Here is a 20,347-nt window from a genome sequence, read left to right as displayed (position 1 = left end):
ATGTATGTTGAAAGGTTAAAATTGATTTAAAAATTGTGGGGGATTGTTTGGTACAGTGGCAGTTGTTCGAGGGTGATGGCAAACCATTCATTATTGTGATTAAAGGACACACAACCACAGTAACTCACACCTAGAGGCACCATTTAGCTTTGAGCCGCTCCCTTGCACACTGGTTTTATGGTGAATAAGGACCGTTGAGCTAATGAAGTTACGGTTTTCAGGTTTTGAATGCTGATGGCAAAAAACATAGTATTTTACAAGTTGAATATTCAAGAAGGCCTACTTACAGAATTGTTCTGGGATGACCAAATTTGAATTGGAATGTAGTGGGAAGAGGTTCTATTTCGTAGATTGAAGTTACTGTGTTTGAGGGTAGAAACTACCCAGCTGAGTCAGGATAAGTAGTGAGAAGGTCTCAAACAACATTTACTCAGATCTGAATGCCTGTCTTGCCACATTTTCAAGTTTTAACTTTTTCCGTTTTGACTCTCATTCTTCTCCCTTAACCTTTACTACAAGGCCCTGTACTAAAAATAGCGGCTAAACCCATGCCTACTATGTGCAAGGCACGGGGCCCGGTGGTGGCGTGCACTAGCACGACGGACTTGATAAATATACAAGTGGGCATTTTTCTTTTTAGTGGAATGACGTGGGGTAATGGAAAGCAAGGATTAACAATAAAAAGTTTGCAGCCAGTGATCTAATCGCTTCCTGCCACCTCCAGACAGCACTAAGCATAAATCATTCAGATTGAGAGGATAGATTCTCCAGCCTCCTGGTTGAAAGGTTTTCTGTCGCTGGTATAATTTGGCTTTTGCATTCTGCCTGCTCGCATTTATGTACCTTTTCTCCAGTTATCACACGAAATGGAGACCATCTGGCTACCACTCTTGGTATAATAGACCTGTGTGGCACATCACTGTCACTTTTAATAATATATGCTGCTCTCACCCCATGCACTTATATTCAAGTTGTCCAAGTAATAATCACAGTCTACTCATTTCACACTAGGGGGCCCTCCCTGGTAGCTCCAGCCCCACTGCTGTGGCTTCCTCTTTAGAATCAAGAATGGAGAGAGTGGTTGAAGGAAGAATGCCAATATGTTTTTTAATTTGTTTTAAACCAATAAACCTTTTCCTCATTAAAATTTAAGTTTAAACTAATTATAAAAGACTGCTGTGCTGAGATAATAGAAAACACCCTGAATTCTCAAAAACAGAATTTGTGATTTGCAGTGTTTATTTGGGTCCCTGCCATTGCATGAGGGACTCAGCAGTTCTTTCCTCAGTTTTACAGAGGAGCCCTAACTACAGCTTTCTTCACTTTATCTGGTGCTTTCAAATGAAATTGGTGTGGGGGGGAGGTGTTAAAAGGAAAGACAGCCTAGCATTTGGTAAAATGGAGAGCTTTGAAGGCAGTGAGTGGCGGTCGGCATTGAAGACAAAATCCTAGGGCTTCTGTAACTTTCTGTCGGTCACGGAAGAGGAAGCGTGTCTTGCCTGCTGATGATGCCGCTGTGGGTAACGAGGGCAGCGAACGTCACCTGTGTGTTCCTTACCTGCTGGTCATGACACTTAGATCGCGTGTCGTTCACACTAATTCTCATTACCCCCTGTGTGGTAGATGCGCCCTTCTCCGTTTTATAGATGTAGAAACTGATAGTTAGAGAGATTTAGTAACTTACACAGGGTCACTTAGCCAGGAAGCGGTAGGGCCACAGTTTGAACCAGGCAGCTTGGAGCCAAATCTTTAGCTTTTTACTACATACCTAACATGAGCCAATGTTTGCAAAATGGTCTGATAACTATCTCATGCCCAGTTGGCTGCTTAATGTTTGTTTTCTAGACTTCTACTGAAAAATAAAAGGCAGATATTTGTAGCCTCAACATCTGCAGGCTTTCCAGCCCCATGCCTTGCTCCATGCAGATTCGTCCACCAGCATGATCTCTCTGAAATCAAAAAGTTCCTTTGCCCCTGCCCCCTTTTGACACCTTTTGGGGTTGCTGCCCCCTACAGGAGAGCACAGGCTTCTTTACATTACCTGCAAGACCCTCCGTACCCAGAGGCCGGCCAGCTGCACCTGTATCAGCTCTTCTCTGCTGGGCTCTAGCTTCTCCTCCATTCTCACCGAGTCCTCACCTTACTGCGTCACAGGTCCCTGCTTTTGCCAGGGCTGCTCCCTCTTCCCGGAAAACCCTTTCCTGCTGCCCCTTTCATTCAGGCAGCTGTAACAGAATACCGCCAACCGGGGGGCTTATGAACAGCAGTTTCTTGCTACAGTTCTAGAGGCTGGGAGTCCCAGGTCACAGTGCCGGCACGGCCAGGTGAGGGTTCTCTTTTGAGTGCAGACTTTTCATTGTGTCCTAATATGGTGAAAGGGGCTAGAGAGCTCTCTGGGGCTTTTTTTTCCCTCTTAAATCCTCACTTGAGGACATTTTTTTTTCATTTTCGAGAGAGAGAGAAACATCAGTGTGAGAACATTGATTGGTTGTCTTCTTAGACGTGCCCCAGCCCAGGATCAAACCCGTAACCTGAGTTTGTGCCCTGACCAGGGAACGAAGCTGCGACTTTTCGTCTTCAAGACCATGTTCCAACCAACTGGGCCACACCTGCCAGGGTTGGGGCTTCTTTTATAAGAGCACTGATCCCATTCATCAGGGCTACACCCTCATAACCTAGTCACCTCCCAAAGGCCCCACCTGCTGATACCATCATCTTGAGGGGTTAGGTTTTGAACATATGCATTTTGTGGGACACAAACAGTCACACTGTTAACACCCACCTGTCTCCCACTGGCAGACTCATTTGTTTTTAGTTCTGACTCAATACTACCTGGAATGCACCTGCATGAAATTTTTTTCTTGCACATGTCCAGGTTACATCCCCAGAGAGTCTAAGTCCTTGGTTCTTAGAAGGGACCTGAGTGCTGTTTCTCAAGAGCCCCTCATGGTTCTGATGTAACAGCGAGGTCAGTGAGCCTCGGAAACATTGGTGCTCGGGCCGGGGCCTCCAGCAGGCCTTTGGGAGGCTGGAAGGAGAGGAGCGCCTGCGCATGCCGTGGCCGAGCTGTGACCGCGGCTGCCACAGTGTGTTGATCCCTCAGAGATGAGCAGCCCCCAGATGGCAGCAGTGGGTTGTTGATCATCTAGCGGCCTCAGCTCCCAGGCCAGGGCCTCCACAGCTGCCACACCGACGGCCATAACCTGGGGTGGAGCCTGCCTTGTGATCCCTGGGTGGTCCCACTGGCTGGCAAACAGCAGGATCCATTCTGCCACGGAGTTCGGCAAAGGCCAAGGATGGAAGTTTTCGTTTAAAGAACTGTCATTTGGACTTTTTTGTTTAAAGTGTAAGGTCTTACCGCTTTTCAGCTCCTCTTCTAAATTCACACTGACTCAAAAAACATGGGTGATTTATAGCTTCCCTTCTCCCCCCAGTGACTTTTGGTTCCATTCTGAGTTTTGGCAAGAAGGTAAAGATCTCACTTTCTTTTGGCCATCTCACTACTCTAAGACCCATCAAGGCGTTTCTTAAAGAAAACTGGAAGCATTTCTGTTTCCATCTTCACTGCTTTCTCCCTTCCCCCTCTGACAGCGTTATTGCGCTGCACTGAATGAGAAGAGCCGGAACGTGGCAGCTGGGTCTGTGACCGGTGACGCACTCTGGTTTGTGTGTGCTTATGTCTCCCTCAGGCTTGTTGCTTCTGAGGCTCGAAGTCTCCACATATGCAGCCTAAAGTAGCGTTTCCTCCTCTCACCCAAAGCATGTATTGAGAGAGGACCTAACTTACTCAGCAGAGCCATCTTCTCAAAGTAGCCCTCCTGCTCCCTCCTGGCCTCTGCTGAGAACTCGGCCCCTCCCACTAAACACCCAAACCAAGAAAGGTGTCTGCATTCCAGTGCAATTATGCTGTAATTGCAGGATATTAGCCTGGTGGGCTCCCTATTGGTTGGGGTCTTCTATTAATGTTATATGCTAGGCCTTTTTAATTTTGAGTTTCTCTGTGGATATTAATTTTAATGAAACATTATATTGAAGAAAAGATAGAGTTGGGGGACACAGGAGGAGGAAGGGAGCAGCGACAAGCAAAGCATGATCGTCTCAAACTCAACAGCAAGCATGGCTTATGAAGATCAAGTTGTAATTCTGCTTCATGAATCATTGTCAGACAAATTAAGAACATATTGTTTCTTATTTATCTATTGTCAAGGATGCAGTCTCAAGCACTGAGAATAAATCTTGATTTTCATAAGCTTCAGTGACACTTTGGAGCCACAGAACATAAAACTTGCATCTAATAAGCAAAGTGCGACGTGGAACGGCAGGGGTATAACACCAGCCCCCTCGCTGCTGCCTGCTGCTCCTTGGCCCTGGTGTCACGGGTGTTCTCCACAGCGAGGAGCTGGGATAGGCTAAGAGTGTGTAAGAAATGTCCTAATTGCTGGTACACGTTCCCCCCAAATCTTAGAGTTTGGGGACAGTTATTTTCGGCTTTTGTTCTGTGAGTTCGCTTCCTTGTGTCTCGCGCTCCTGCCACGCGCCTTCCTCCCCGTTTCCTCTAGTCTGAGCCGTGGGCAGGTGTTGAATTCCTAAACCAGGCATGTGTGGGGCACCTCTTCTGTGGATGGGCTGTGCACTTGGATGCACTGCTTAGTGTTCCTACTTGGATAGTTCTTGGAGGACTCTTAGCTGACTGAAATTCCTGGTAGAAATTTTTGTTTTGAGTTTCTGAATCTTAAATATGAAAATTACATTTTAATTTTGATGAAAGATAAAGGGTCACAGTTTGAAAAACTGTAACTCAGGATAGGTAATAGAAATCGTTACTATAATACTAGTAAAAATGTAGTAAATGATTTAAGTTCTTTTGAATAGTGTGCTACAACATCACTTCCCCAAATTCTATACTATCAAAATTAGCATCAGCGCTGTGAAACTTGAAGCTCGCTTTAGACCTTTAAGAAATGCTTTTTTAAAACTAATGTGCAGTGACAGAAGGCAGATTGAGTTTGCTAGGTGGGGGGATGGATTATATTAGCTGATTGCAAAGGGCCACAGGGAACTGGTTTGGGATGATGGAAGCGTAGAATGTTGTCAAAACTCATCTAACTGGACTTAAATGAGCGCATTTTATTGTATGTAAGTTATACTTCAGTTAAGTTAATTTTAAAAAATTTTCATGCTCCTTCATTTGATAACATTCAACTTAATGGAAGCTGTGACCTTTAGAATAGTACAGTGTCTCCCGCGGCGCTGGTCATTACAAGTAACAATTAAAGGAATTATTTAAATGTCAGTTAGGTAAAACCCAGGAGCAGAGTAAGTTACTAAAGAGAAGCTAGAAGCATATGGCGTTAGTCACTGCTGCCTGGGGGTAGTGGTTGAGGGCTTAAGTGATCCCTTCCCCTGGTGTCCCTGTCAGTGAAAACGTCCCAGGCTAGTTGGTCCCAACACCAGGAGCAAGAGAGACGCCAAAAGTGAAATGGTATCTAAATATACCTCGATTCCTTTGGGCCAGTTGTTGCGCAGCTCTTTGGTGAATAACAGAACTCAAGCCAAGGTGGCAGAGGAGCTGGGCATGCAGGAGTACGCCATCACCAACGACAAAACCAAGAGGCCTGTGGCCCTTCGGACCAAGACCCTGGCAGACCTTCTGGAATGTGAGTCCTACAGCAGGAAGCTTTTCTCCTAACCCGCAAATTCAGAGTTTAAGTCAAAAGGGCTGACATTTATCCTCCTTTTTTCTCATTGTTATTGTGTTCTAACTAAAGAAACCGCTTTTCTAGTTTAATTCGTATTTACACTTTAAAGTAGGCTTAAATATTCTCCTTCAAATTAAGCTTATTTGAAGGAGGATAATTTGGAATTAAGGCACGTGCATAATGCGTCCCATGTCCAGCCGGTGCCCAGTGGTGCCAGCCCCGCGCACCCTCCGTCCTAGAGCTCGGCCCTCACATCCCTCCATACTCCCAACAGAGTGTGAAGGTTGGTGGCAGTCAGTCACAGCTTTTTTTGCCACCCAGCAGCCTTTATATAGGGACATAGAAGAAAGAAGGATAATTTACTCTCCAAATACTAAAACTACTAACCATTGTTTTCAATGGGCTCAAAGCTCTATGGACAAACATTGTCGTCTTCTACACTTTCTGATATGGCCTATTAGCGTTATGAATAATGCTATTATAGCTAACCAAAGGATTACACACAAATTTTATTGTTTCTGATACTACTTTACAATAAATGGGCCATACCCTGGGCTTTGGAACTTTTTAACGTTAGGGTAGTTTTGATGATTGGAGTTGTCTACAGATATTAAAGTCTACCAGCCAGAAGCAGCTCATTGACAAAGCGCAAAGGCATTCTAACTAAGAACCTTAAAAAACGTCTTTTTCAATTAAAAAAAATAACTTAAAGATTAAAATTATTTAAAAATTAAGTTCAATGATCATTCTTACTGCATTTTTTTTTTCAGTTCAATGAAAGCTATTTTTATTCTTTTAAAAACTCACCATTTGTTTACTTGGTTAAGGTACCTTTTAATTAAGTTGTCTTCGAGTTCATCATTTATTAATGGAAAGTTAGATATATTGTTATCGTCATTAAGCCCAGCATTACGTTTTCTGAGTTTGGGCAGATCGAATCTATAAATTGTCTCATTTCTGTTCATGAAATGTATCACAGACCCTTGTTGCATGGGCGACCCCCTCAAGATTGGCATTGAGGATGGCAGGCCCCCAGGATGTGCTCATTCTGGTGTCATAGCTGATCTTCACGTTTTACTCTGACTTACTTGATCTTAACATGGTTGTGTTCTCCGATATCATTCTTCCCCTGCTGTACAATGGCATTTAGCCTGTCATTTTAACTGACTCAGCCAAACGTAATTTGGTCTTTGTACTCTATGACTGTGCATCTTAATCACACATCTATATTGCTGCTTCTAATATTAGTGACAAAGAGTAGTTCTTGCTTAAAGAAAGATGGAATGGTAATGCTGAAAAATAAAGAGGGCCTGAAAGTTGAAAACCTTATTAAAATGTTTCTTAATCATCTAGGGCTCATTCTTTCTGGAAAATGGCAATGCATTGTAGTTTATTTTTAAATGTTCTCTTTTTCAGCATTTATTGCAGCACTGTACATTGACAAGGATTTGGAATATGTTCATACTTTCATGAATGTTTGTTTCTTTCCACGATTAAAAGTAAGCTCCTATAAAATTTAAATTGGTTGTGTGCTTTACGCTTGGTGACCTCAGAACCCATTACTAACTGCTTTCTGGGCACTTGCTGCAGGAGTTCATTTTGAATCAGGATTGGAATGACCCCAAATCCCAGCTTCAGCAGTGTTGCCTGACACTTAGGACAGAAGGAAAAGAGCCAGACATCCCTCTATACAAGTGAGTACTCGCTGCCCACAGCCCGTTGGAGCCGGGAGCTTGGAGTCGATGCTCGGTTGGCCTGGAGGGAAAACCACTCACCGAGGGTGACCGGGGCCAGGGCGCCGGACGGAGACTTCCTCACCCCGGCCTGGCCCTGCACTGAACTCTTTGGGCCTCTCAGTCTTTTAGCTCTAAGTAGATGGGGCACATTTGATTATCTTGGCTATTTCCCATCTCTAAAATGCAGTTTGAACTATACCCAGGGAGGAAGACATATTAAGATTAGGTGACCAAGATAAGAACAATTCAGATGAAAGAGTTTTTATATACGTTTAAAAAAATATATTTTATTTATTTAATTTCAGAGAGAGAGAGAGGTGGGGAGAAAGAGCAGAGAAATATTGATGTGCAGGAGAAACACGGATCAGTTGCCTCTCACATACTCCCTACCAGGGAACCCGGCGGGGAGTTGAACCAGCAACCTTTTGCTTTGCAAGACGAGGCCCAGCCCACTGAGCCACGCCACTCAGGGCTATATACATTTTTATGTTGATATTTCTTGTAACCTCTGCTGTGCCTCTAGGCTAGAGGATCGTGCCTGCTCAATTTGTAACGGGACTTGGGTGTCCCTTGCTGCCTCTTTGAAGCTCCGTCAGCCTCCCCTGCTGCCTGGCAGACACACTCTCTCAGGCGGGCTCCGAAAGCGCTTCACTGTTGTGTTACTCAAATATTTGGAACTTTTTTTTCTTAGAATGTGCATCAAAAGCTGCTGAGTACTTTTGAATATCTTTAGTGACAAATCTTTATTCTTTGAGTGGTAGCCAGAAATTCAAAAAGAATGCAGGTCACTCTGCACACAACGCCGGCTTTGATGAAAACAGGGGGTTTGACTCTGAAGTGGAGTAATTATATTGAGGCACTCACACGTTCATGCAAAAGGTAGTTTCAAAGAGGAATTACAAAAAAGGAAGAATTGTCAACATAGGTAGGTTGCCTCCCAAGGCATTTTCTGGGTTTGAGTTTCTGAGAATGTTTAAAATCCAGTTTCGGTACCGGTTTGCCCCTTGTCTAGACGCACAGGGTTGCAGGCGCACCGCTCTGTGTGCGTGTTCCGCGTGGAACCGAAGCCCCTCCTGCGGGCTTGCTCCAGCTTCGGAGCACTCACGGGAAAACCCTGCGGTGGCAGCAGAGGATCGCAGCTCTTTTCGTCTGCTTTTATTTAAAAGCCACAACACGGTATATAGGATTTTTTACGAGAAGAAAAACTGAGGCCAAGAGAAATTTGTGCCACTGCACAACAAGCTACTACTATAAATTGTCCCAAGAAGCTGTCACTGCCAAACAATGTTTCCTTTATTGGGAGAAAACTTCAAATGTTTAGAAATAGTACTTAAATGTGTGCCCAATATGCATAATGAATATCCCAGCTGAATTACATGAAAGGCTCAAATTATTTCTTCATCAAAGTGATAATTAAGGTTTAATAAATAAAATGAGGATGACAAACTCATGGCACAGGCAGGATAACTGTGATAAGTGCTTCCTTAAAGAAGCCACCCGTGTGCTTTACCCCACGGAGAACGCACGCCCAAAGGAAGTGACAGCTCCCTTCCCATCGGCCCCCCCTAATGAAAGTACAGACGAGGTTGTTCTTTTTCATCAAGTTGAAGGGGCTGTTTTACATAGGTTTTCAAAATTACCGTGTTCCTTCCACTATCTCGTTGGCTACCTTTAATTTCCCTTTTCCGCGAAGCTATCAGCTTCCCCGCGTTTGAGATCTGCACCGTGTTGTTAGAGTCCCGAGAACTTGGAGTTTTGTTTTTCAGCAGTTGTGTTGTGTACTCGGCATTATGGCGTGCCTTTGGAATGATCTCTGATGTTTCAGAAATTAAATACATTTTCTGATCTTTCAGATAAGATAACACATCAGGAGGAATCCACAAAGGGTGTGAAACCATTCAGATGTGGCTTGGGGTGGATTACTCGAATATATGTTGTTTTTAGCTGTGGTTAGCACTGAAAAACAATGAACAGACTGAAATGGTTTCCTTTTCAGTGATAAACGTTTGTTTGTTTTATGATACTTGGAATATGCACGCTTTGAAATTGCTTAAAAATATTTTATACTTTACTGTTAGCCTTTAGATACAATTTGTAATTTATACTATTTATACTTCGGGAAAAAATACATTCATTCTGAGGTAGAATTTTTTGAATTTCCTATTTCAGAAGCTCTCTATATTTGTCAGGTTCAGCAAATACAAAACTCACTTCTTTAACTTTGCTGTTATTTTTACCTTCTTCCGTCTAAGCAATAAGTACATGGTTTTCCTTGGCATTACATATTGGCAATAACAATTAAATAACACTTTACCATGATCAACCTCGTTTCCTTTCCCTTCAGGACGCTGCAGACAGTGGGGCCGTCCCATGCTCGGACCTACACGGTGGCTGTTTACTTCAAGGGAGAAAGAATAGGCTGTGGGAAAGGACCAAGGTGAGAAGAACGTCCTTTCAATTTCTTCAGATGAACATCCTGTGTGTCTGTGAAATTCCTCCTCGGTATTTTCAGAATCTGCAGTCTGTCTTTTTTAATTAGAGTATAGAATGAGGGTAATAAAGTGAATCCCAAGGATGAACGGCCCCACCACGCCCAGCCCCAAACCTGAGAGTCTGCCTTGGATGGTGGCAATGTCCTTGCCTCAAGGGCTTTGACTACCTTGAGAAACCACATGACCGGGTGCACAATTCAGGTCTGTCCTGTCTGGAGAACCCAGAAGTGATGCAGGCATTTTATTTTATTTATGTATTTATTTCCTCACTCAAGGAGCTTATTGATTGGGGGAGGGGGAAGGAGAGAGAGGAAGAAAATCATCAATGTGAGAGAGAAACATCAGTCAGTTGCCTCTTGCACGTGCCCCAACTGGGGACCAAACATGCAGCCTAGGTATGTGCCCTGACCGGGAATTGAACCCGCAGCCGTTCAGTTTACGGGATGATGCTCCAACCGAGGCACACAGGCCAGGGCGCTGCGAGCATTTTTAAGAAACACATCCTGTGTGACACAGTCATTAGACATTTGATCTCTTAGTGCTACTCAAGCTGGGTGGAAATGCTAACATCTTCAGGTGAAAAGAATTATGTATCTTATCACCTTTCTTTGAACCCTCTCTATATGTTAAATGGAGAAATGATTAGAAGTTTGTCTATACATATATTTTTTACTCTTTGCCTCTTTAAGCTTTACACTGAGGCTGTTGAAATTTAAGTAGGAAATACTTCAAATGTAATATAAATGGAAGGCATTTTATTGCAGTATTAAAAGTGTGGAACGAATAACTTAAACAGGCTTTGTGCAAATAAATGACATTTCTGCATGCCCTTGTGCATATTCCTATTTGTGCAATTCAGTATGTGACAGTAGAAGTAATCAGATAAAATTTTATGTACCAAACATGAAAATCAGCCTGAATAACTTGTAGCCATACCATTTGTTTTTGAAAAAACTCTTTGAATTAAAGTGTATCTTACCTGTATTTTATTTAATAGTATTCAGCAAGCAGAAATGGGAGCAGCAATGGATGCACTTGAAAAATGTAAGCCTATCTCTTTTTCTATAATTATATGTTCATAATGTAATGAGTGTTTTATGGAAGGAAATGGGAAAATAGAAAAATGGTAAGTACTGATAAAATGTGATCTTCTTTCTTCATAATTAGTCTTCACAGAGAGCGTAGTAGAATGTGAGATATGTACAAAACGGGCTCATAATTTTTTTTAAAAGGTATTCCTGGATGCCTTGTGATGTTTATTTTCCTTTTTTGCATAGAATCACACTCTCAGCCCAGGTAACCCACGAACAACCCAGTGTATTTCTTTCATATATTTCTAAAATCTTATACGTGCAAAGGTTTTTTCTTTTTCATTTTTGGCCATTGTTTTGTAAAAATGGGATGATATTTACATAATTCTGTGCATCTTTCTTTTCTTGCTCATTTCAGGTGGCCTGGCAGGTCATAGTAGCTTCAAGTCATTCTTTCCTAATGGCTACATTATACTTCATGTCCTGAATGTGCTGTAGTTTATTCAGGTTTTTTATTTTTTATTGTTTGTAATCGGTGGACCCCTTGTTTCTGGTTTTTACCGCTGTCAACGATACCTGTCTGTGCATCGGAGCTTTCGTTCAGTGGGGGAGAGCCCGCCCCTGGAGGGGGAGGGCTGGGTTGAAGAAACTTCAATTACACGATTGACCATAGAGGGAGAGGCATAGTTTTTTTTAAATTGAAGTTTTAAGTACAAGAAATTTTTCTTCTGAGATGTATTGTCAGAAGCAGAACCTGTGGGCAAAACACGACAAAGCAATCTGATTACGCTTCAAGTACCAGCTAAATGTGGGAGAGCGCGAAGCGCGGGAAGCCGAAAGCGGAGGCCCGGGCCTCTCGGCCTGGGAGAGGTTCCGGGAAGGGCGGGCGTCGGGGGATCGCCGCGTCCTGCGCCGCAGGGGCCGCAGGGGTCAGTGGGGCAGAAGCCGGGTCACCTGCCAGCGTCCGGGGCCCCTGGGCTCCTCGCTGAGTGTTTTCAGTCGAGGCTGTTGGGAGACTTTTTCATCCACTGTAAGATTGTTCAAGGTTATTTTTAGAGGGGTTTTTTCTGTCTTTCAATGACAAAGCGGTCCTGGAGAGCAGGCCTCTTCTGACACTGCCCCGCTCGCTCGTGTGCTGGCAGGAGAGTTGTGTGAACGGCCGGGAAACAGCTTGGCCGTGTGTGTCAGGTCCTTCCAGAAATTCACACCCTTTGATCCGGAGACTTTATTTTTAGGAGTCAAACCAAAGGAAATAATTTTACCATGATAATTGTGACAGCTGGACTTATAATAGCCAGAAAAGAAATATGTAAATCAAACTGCGTATTTAACGGTAGGGAAATGTTTAAATGAATTACGGTATATTCCAGGGGCAAACATTTTCTGTACAGGTCCAGAGAGTAAATAGTCGGGCTTCGCAGGCCATGTAGTGTGTGTCGGGGTTACCCAGCTGTGCCATTGTCACCCACAGGCATGGCCAGTATGCAAGTGAGCAGATAACACCTCACTTACCGAAACAGGTGGAGGGCTGTATTTGGTCTGCAGGCAATAGTTTACCAACCCTTCCTTTATTCAAATGTTTTAATATTTTACAGCCATTAAAATAATACGGGGTGGGGCAAAGGTAAGTTTATAGTTACGCGAAACACAGACTTTATTCCTGTATTATTATTTATTATTGTATCATTTTCCATACAAACAACTGTAAACCTACTTTTACATGTATGTATGTCTGTGTAGTACATGTACACATTTCCAGTGTGTATGTGTGTGTGGAATATAACTGGACTTCATAGGAAAAGCGATATAAGGATATATTCTAAAAGTTCATCAGTGATTAGATCTGAGTGGTGGGATTTAAAATGTTTTACATTACAAAAGTTTAACAATAGAAGTTACTGAGGAAATAAGGTTTATTTGTAGAAACTTGTTCCACAGCTTACTTTTTGGGACTTGTTTGATTTATATCTTTAAATGTACTTCTAATGCTTGAAGCCTGCGTTTTATACAGTACAAAAGGAATCAGTTTAATATTGGGAGGATAGGATTTTATTACCATTTTCTTTCTAAAACGCAGATGCCATTATGTTTCTCTTTTGTTTAAAATCAATCATTGACACTCAAATATTCAAGACCTTACCAATTTACCACCTGCCTGTACGACGCTTGTTCTACCACCCTGTCCCCTTCCCTTCTCTCATCTGGGGTGAGGATGGGGCGCTACGTAAAGGGGGTGGGTGGTTAGCAGTGCGGTATATAGTTATATCCACTTTTATCATGCTTCAACCTTACTAAAAAAGGAAACCCCTTTTCCCCAGGCATGCTCTGTTGTCCCGCATCTCTGAGTCTTCATATGTTTAAATATGAAATGGTACCTCTTGTATACAACAGCCCCTGCCCTGCTTGGCAGGACAGCACCGTTTTTCCTGCGTGAACGGATAACTCTTTACTGCTCTCATCCATGCTTGCCTCTTGTTGTGATGTTTGTTGCCAAAGTGTGGGTTTGTAGACTAAGAGTGTAAAATGACTACTGCTCATTCCATACTTGATGTCTTACTCCATTGCTACCCTCATTATAAACCACACATGAATTGTAAAATTTTAGAATCTTTAATCAGGATTTCTACTGTGTCAACATTCTTGTGCAGCGTCAAATATCAAGCTAAATCTAGCTTCAATATGCCACTGAGTAATGTGTTTCCTTTAACTGAATGACAGTGCTTTCCTTGAGTTGCTGCTGCTGCTAGAGCTTTGGGCTTCTCGTGGTAAACTTTAAAAATAGAATGATCAGAAATAGGGACTGAGAATGTAGCCTCCTTTTGTCCATCTGATCTTTCTTTGCCCTTTTCAGAAACTTTAATACTTGGTAAATAATGGTGTGATGATATCATTATTTGGCTGAAGTTTTTGGTTTGAGCTTTGCAAAAATACAGGACTTCATTTTACTATATCCTTCATGTATTCCTGAAAACTGCTTCTTGCTAAGAGAACTGTGTTAAGACTCCTACCTGGAATCATTCTGAAGCCACCTGTCTGTGTTTTAATATTTCTGTATGTCTCGGTGCCTTTTATACTCAAGGTCAGATCATGCATTACAACCTAGAATCAGGCACTGACCCAGACTTCCACCGTGTTTCCAAATGATAAAACAATAAGGGAAGAAAATGTACAATGTTTTTTTCTCTTGCCTTACAAAATACAGCTGTCTGCATTTCATGTGAATATGTGTTTGTATGTGTGTCTGTTTAGTTTGTGTCACTTTGCACTAGTGGCTATCCTTTATTAAGTATAAAATCTATCTCCTCGTGTCAGATAACTTTCCCCAGATGGCCCATCAGAAGCGGTTCATTGAACGAAAATACAGACAAGAGTTAAAAGAAATGAGGTGGGAAAGAGAACATCAAGAGAAAGAGCCAGATGAGACTGAAGACATAAAGAAATAAAGGACGCGGAAGTGGTGGCGTATTTACTTGCTTAGTAACTGTGACTGTAGTCCATTGAGACCTAGCCTGGTTTTCCTACAGACAGTGAATGAAGTGTGCCCTTTGAAATAAAACCCAAAGTCAACTCACTGTTGTTGTTTTACTGATCTTATATTCTGTTTTTAGCTGGATAGTCTTTATTACTAGGTATTTGATTTCTATTTAATGGAAAACCTCACTTTGATGGATATGCATATTACTTTTTATTTTTTTCTTTAAAACAATAAAATTTTAAAAGTTTATTCTATGTGGAATAGAGCCTGTTTTTCTATCTCTGTGTGAAATTGTTACTCTAGACTTTTCAGCTAACAAGTGAAAAATTCACTTTACCAGATATTTGGACTATTCTCTACTAATATCTATTTTTTTAAATCTCTGGATTATTAACTAGATCTTTTAGCTTTTATCTGGACGTTTATCAGGTTCTCAGCTGCAAATGTTGAGTGTAACCCTCTCTAAGCAGTGAGCCCTTTGTAGAAGGAATCCCTGTAACATGTAACTGGCTAATGGCAGGGGAAAGACATATTTGAACCACATATATTCTTCAAATCATTAGATTAGAGGTGAAATCATGATTCTAAGCCAGACAATGGCCCCTAGTCAGGTGCTTTCCCCTGGGGTCAGTAGACCCTTTAAGAAGTTTCCAGATGGACTTCAGGGAAGTCTCAGAATCTCCTGAACTTTTGTGGGTGTATTTGGTTTGGGGAAGGAGTGGGGCGCTGCAGGAGGGTTCATAGGTTTCATCAGTCCAAATTGTTCCAACAACAAAGGGCTAGCGTTACATGAAAAGACATGGCACTTTCTTAAAAAATGTTATTTTAGACTGAACATCACTAGTTTATTATTAATAAAGGCAAACTTTTTTTATGTGCTTTTGTCATTTTAGCAAACACAGAGTGGGTACCTACTGTGCTTCAGGCAATGTTCGAGGCTTTGGAGCCACAGCAGTGAACAAAACACATGGACGTACACACGTACACACACATTAGACGGGGGAGTGAGAGAAGACCTCTCTAGGGTTTTTAATTTGTTAATCATAAAAATGTAAGATGGGATGTATAGGAAAAGCTTGTCCTGGTGCCCACCGCCTCCCCACAGACAGCAGCGCTGGAAGGGAAGGAATGCTGGATTCATTGTGTTCTTGAAAATGTTACAAGCAAAAGCAAAAAAGCAAGAGACATTTCTGAACTTTTTTTTTTTTTTTGAAGCACTTTCCCTAGTCTGGCATGTACACCAAAATAATGCCAAAGGCCACATGTTGGCTCAGGACTTTTTATTGGACTCTGATATTTCCTGTCTTTAGTATTCTGGCCTTTGTAAGGTTTTTTCTCCACATTAAAGGCTCTTGAAACCTGGAGAAGTTAAGTCCAGAAGACAGTAGAGTACCTGTTGCACTAAAAGCCAACAACACACCATCAGAGCAGATTAGCCCTGCTGGCTGTATAGGGTAATTACGAAGCCAACAGCTACCTTCGGTCACTTGCCACACAGACAATGCAGCAGGCCACCATGACCACCGTTTCTGCCCTGCCCTTACCCAGCCCAACCCTCCCCAGTCTGCTCTGCCCACTTCCGGTCAAAAGGTATAAAAATCATACATTAATTCATCTATGTTAAGTGATGTTATTTATGGAGGCTTAATATGAAGGTTTCTTTCCAAAAGTCACTTGAGGTCTACTTGGGGAGGCATTAAATGATGGTGCAGCTACACACAGAGGGCCTCTAAGTGAGACTGGAAGGAGAATGAGGGAGAGTAGGCCAGACAGGGAAGGCTTCACAGAGCAGCTAACATTTGAGATAACTGAACTTTGAAGATGGGCGGGAGCCTGTAAGATGGGAGAGGACATTCTCTTCCAAGGAAGCGACAGGAACAGGTGGGAAGAAGATGGGTTAGGAGCCTACTGTGTTACCCCATGAGGATGTGATGAAGGCCCGAGTCAAGGCACTGGGCATGGGAGGAGCTCGATAGAACATGTTTGAAAGACACAGGAGGTAGAACCTATGGGACACGTAGAAGGGCAAGGTACCTCCACTCAGCACTACTGATATTTGGGCCAAATCATTCTTTTTGGGGGGCAGGAGGGACTGCCCTGTGTGTGTAGGATGTTTAGTTGCACTCCTGGCCTCTACCCACTAAACCAGTTGCATCTCTTCCCCCAGATGTGCCAACTGAAAGTATCTCCAGGTATTACCAAATGTCTCCTGGGGGCAATATCACCCTTGGTTGAGGACCCCTAGCTTAGGACAGCTGTTAAAGAATAACAGTCATGAAGTAAAGCAAATTCTTACGTAGGAATTAGGAGTTGAGAGAACATTCTAAGATTTATTAGTATTTGTAGCATCTATTATATCCTGGGCATGCAAGGCTAAAAGAGTCCTTGTCCTCAGGAGCTTACTATTCAGAAAAGGAGATACTTGCGCCCATGTACAGAAAGTGCCATATGAAGGGTCAGAGAGGGAGTGACTTGTCCTGAAGGAAGGGTTGGAGTCGGGGCCCAGCGTCCTCGGGGGATGATGTCAGTCCACCTGGCTGTTGACTATTCCTTATGACAAAAAGCCTTTTTCCAGGTCAAATACACTATTTTTTAGCCACAATATCATTATGACACCTAACAAAATTACCAAAACTCCTGAGTAATTTCTAATTATCAGCCTATGTTCAAATGGACTGCTGGTTTGTCCGAGTACTGATCCATACATTACTTTCAGTTTTTGTGATTAGTAAGTCTCTTTATATCTGCAACATTTCTCCATGACCCCTTTTTTTCTAAATCGTGGAAGAAATCCATTCAGCTCTTCCATAGATTTCCCACATTCCAGATGTGACACATTGCTTTCTTGGGGGTGTCCTTTACTTTTCTTCCCTTTATCTTCTGTATTAGATCTGAAGGCTTGCCTTTAGATTTAGGTTCAAAAGTTGTGGCAAATGTATATTTCAGAGTTTCACCCTCACCAACAATATTTCAATGGTGCCAGTTCTCAAATTTGGGGGCATAGTTGTGACACATTATGTGTGTCAACTTGGCTGGGCAAGAGATGCTATTTTAAGTAGGTACATTTGTAGCTATTTGTTATGCAGCTATAGAAAACAAATGTATTCCCATTTTCTTTCTAAATGGTTAATCTCTTCATATTACTATCCTGTTCAAAATATTCCATGGGTTCCCATTGCCCATAGGATAACGCCCAGATTCCTTATCATAGTATGTATGAGACACACCCTCGCGACCACCCTCTTGTGCAGGCCCCCATGCCCCACCTTGCAGAACAGGTTGCAGGTATTTAAGCACAGCCTCTGTTTTCTCAGTCCAGGACTTTGCACTCCCTGAAATAGGCCACCTGCTTGCTAATTACCTCTTATTCATATCTGGGGCCGCAGCTCAGGAACCGTCTTAATCATTTCTAATTATTAAGGAAATCCTTAATAATTAGGGAACCCTTCCCTAGACTTAAATTCAGGTTAAACATACATTCTTGGGCTCTTTCCTGAATCACATTGGACTCACTGTATTGTTACTGGCTGTTGATTCACCCATCTTCCCCCGCCAGACCCCCTGTGGTAGGCAGGACCGTCACTAATCCACCCTTGCACCACAAACTCCCTGTGCGCTGTCCATCACTAAAAATAATCAGACTGCTTCTTGCCACCCTTCCACAAGGCTAAATGGCCTTAGAGCAGAACAGCTTGCTCCAAGAATCCCTCTTGCAGGAACTCTGAGGCTCTGGTGAAGAGAATGACCCATTGGAGGCCAGGGCATCTGGGCCCTCTCTGATCTCCTGCACTTGGACTTGGTCCAGGACAAGATGCTAGAACAGGACCGCTCCCTAGTAGGACATAAATGGGCAAGCAGACAATAGCTTGAGGAGCTTCATTCTCAATGGTGAGATAAAGCCACAGAAACCCAAGGAGGGGCTTGGTCATCAGTGACAGCACCAATGGGTGGCTTGGGATGGGCTTTAGTCACGTGAACCCATAATCTTCAGAAGCAACTCCATCTCCAATATTCTTTGCTATGGACACATGACCTTTATTCAATGTCATATAATTGTTTTATTTAAACATAGCTCTGAGTCACTACCTCCAGCTAGATTGCTGCTTCTCTGTAGAAATTTGGGAGTTGCTGTCAGCAAAGAAGGACAGAATGCACGTTTTCTCACAAGCCCAGCCCAGCTGGATTCTCCATTGTTGTCTTGCACTGTACGGTCCCAGAGACACCCCCGCCGATCTCTGCAGAGAGAACCCTGTGGTGAATGAACACAGCCATCATCCCATGAAGCATATAGTTAGTTGCTCCTGAAAGTTTTCTTTCATTTCTGCTGCAATATTTGTCAGGTTAAGGAAGAAGTTTTAAATGAAGTTTAAGGGGGGGCAGAAAACAACAACAACAGAACGGCCGGCTAATCGTTTGTATGCTGAATACTAGCCCATCACGATTGGAAACTCTCAGATAAAACAACTCATAATGAAAATGCAGCAAGGCCCTTAACTGCAGTGATTCTAAAGCTCACCTCTATTATTAAAATAATAGGGGTCTCAAATGGAGCTGCGGAGAACAGCGGCTGCCCCTGACTAGAATTCAACCAGAAAGATCAAGAGTGAGCCCTAATTGCCTTTCTTCTCAGATCAAACAATTGACTTAATTCTCCAGGCCTACACACCGCAATGTGTTTGAGGAGATTCAAATAGGTTACTATAGAGGATTAAGGTTTTTCTCTGCAGATTATACTTTTATGCCCTGTAGTTCATTGCTTGAAGTGTTAAGTAGCTTTGTCAAAATAAGCAGAGCTGGAAGGATTTTTAGAAACTTACAAATCACACACCCTTGCTGAGTAATAGGAGGGAGGTCTGTTTGTCCCCTCTCTCCCTCTTAAAAAAAAAAAAAAATTAATGGTTGAGGCTTGGAAGTGGGAGAAATTAGCCATATTAAAGATTAGTTGGAAATTTCAAGAGCTATCTCAGATATGAGAAATAAAAGTGTGGGGGTTTATTGTGTTTCGCCTCTTAAAAATTGTTTTGCAAAATGATGCAGCTGAAGAAGGCACATAAAGAGAAGGGATTTTCTTGCGGATGCTTAGCTGCCTGAAGAGAAGAAGGTCCAGGGGGGCTGTGAAATCAGACCCTTGAGGCGTCTCTATAGTGCTGTGCTAATCAGGGTTATTTTACTCACTGAGATTTCATTTCTGCTTAAAGGAGCTGGTGGCAAAATAAGCTTTCATTTTCTTACAATACCATATTCCCAAGAAAGGGCACTTGTCGGAAAGTCTTCCGTGACATTCTGTCCTTGGTGCCACAGGTGGCTCAGTTGTCCTCCCAGGTCCCCCAGGAATGCGTTCCTCCGTAATCAAAGAGCTGTTCTGTGCATTTACCCAGGTCTTTCACTGCGCGGAGCTCAGGCGATTTGTACGCCATCCTCTGCTTCCTCTCCTGGGCCCATCGCTCTTAGCAAAGCTACATTAAGTAGCTTCATGGATGTTGCCACACCGCACCACATGCCTGGCAAATAGAAACGGCAGAAGAGATGGATCTGTGACGGTGGCGACCGCCTCGGTGGGCAAACATCCCCCAGAAACACAGCCATTCTGTTTTTGTCTGGCCCGACACAGGTCCAGTTGCTTCCAAGGCTGCCCCTCCAGTTTTTCCAGGGCTGGACTCCATGCAGGTGCCAGGAAACATTCTTCCTCCCACTTTGATCTCTCACCTCCTCTGGCGTGGGCCTGGCTCCATTTTCCTCAGCCACCTCTCTGTTGTCCCACATGTAAGAGATCCACGGAGACAGCAGCCGTTGCCGATACTTCCAAATGGCAGCAGAGATGCTCAGTCCCTCCGCCCTCCTCAGTGTTCCGGGGGCCCGGGACAGCTCACCTAGGTCGTTTGTGACCTTCTCCCCCGAGGAGGGAACTTGCTGG

The 20,347-nt window shown here is 43.1% G+C and overlaps 1 protein-coding gene across 1 annotated transcript in view; it reads left to right on the top strand.

Annotated features, from left to right (window-relative positions):
* Positions 1-14,622, top strand: part of DROSHA (drosha ribonuclease III) — a 104,660-nt gene extending 90,038 nt beyond the window's left edge. The window contains exons 29-34 of the mRNA XM_054583909.1: positions 5,516-5,657; positions 7,116-7,198; positions 7,290-7,393; positions 9,780-9,872; positions 10,925-10,971; positions 14,271-14,622. Coding sequence (XP_054439884.1) covers positions 5,516-5,657; positions 7,116-7,198; positions 7,290-7,393; positions 9,780-9,872; positions 10,925-10,971; positions 14,271-14,401 — 600 coding nt within the window. The 3' untranslated portion in view covers positions 14,402-14,622. The remainder of the gene's footprint in view (positions 1-5,515; positions 5,658-7,115; positions 7,199-7,289; positions 7,394-9,779; positions 9,873-10,924; positions 10,972-14,270) is intronic.
* Positions 14,623-20,347: the final 5,725 nt, after the last annotated feature.

The sequence above is a fragment of the Pteronotus mesoamericanus genome, unplaced genomic scaffold (genome assembly GCF_021234165.1).
Source record: "Pteronotus mesoamericanus isolate MK-2021 breed Mesoamerican mustached bat unplaced genomic scaffold, CSHL_Meso_final contig_75, whole genome shotgun sequence".
Taxonomy (NCBI): domain Eukaryota; kingdom Metazoa; phylum Chordata; class Mammalia; order Chiroptera; family Mormoopidae; genus Pteronotus; species Pteronotus mesoamericanus.
This window is presented reverse-complemented; position numbering and strand designations above follow the sequence as displayed.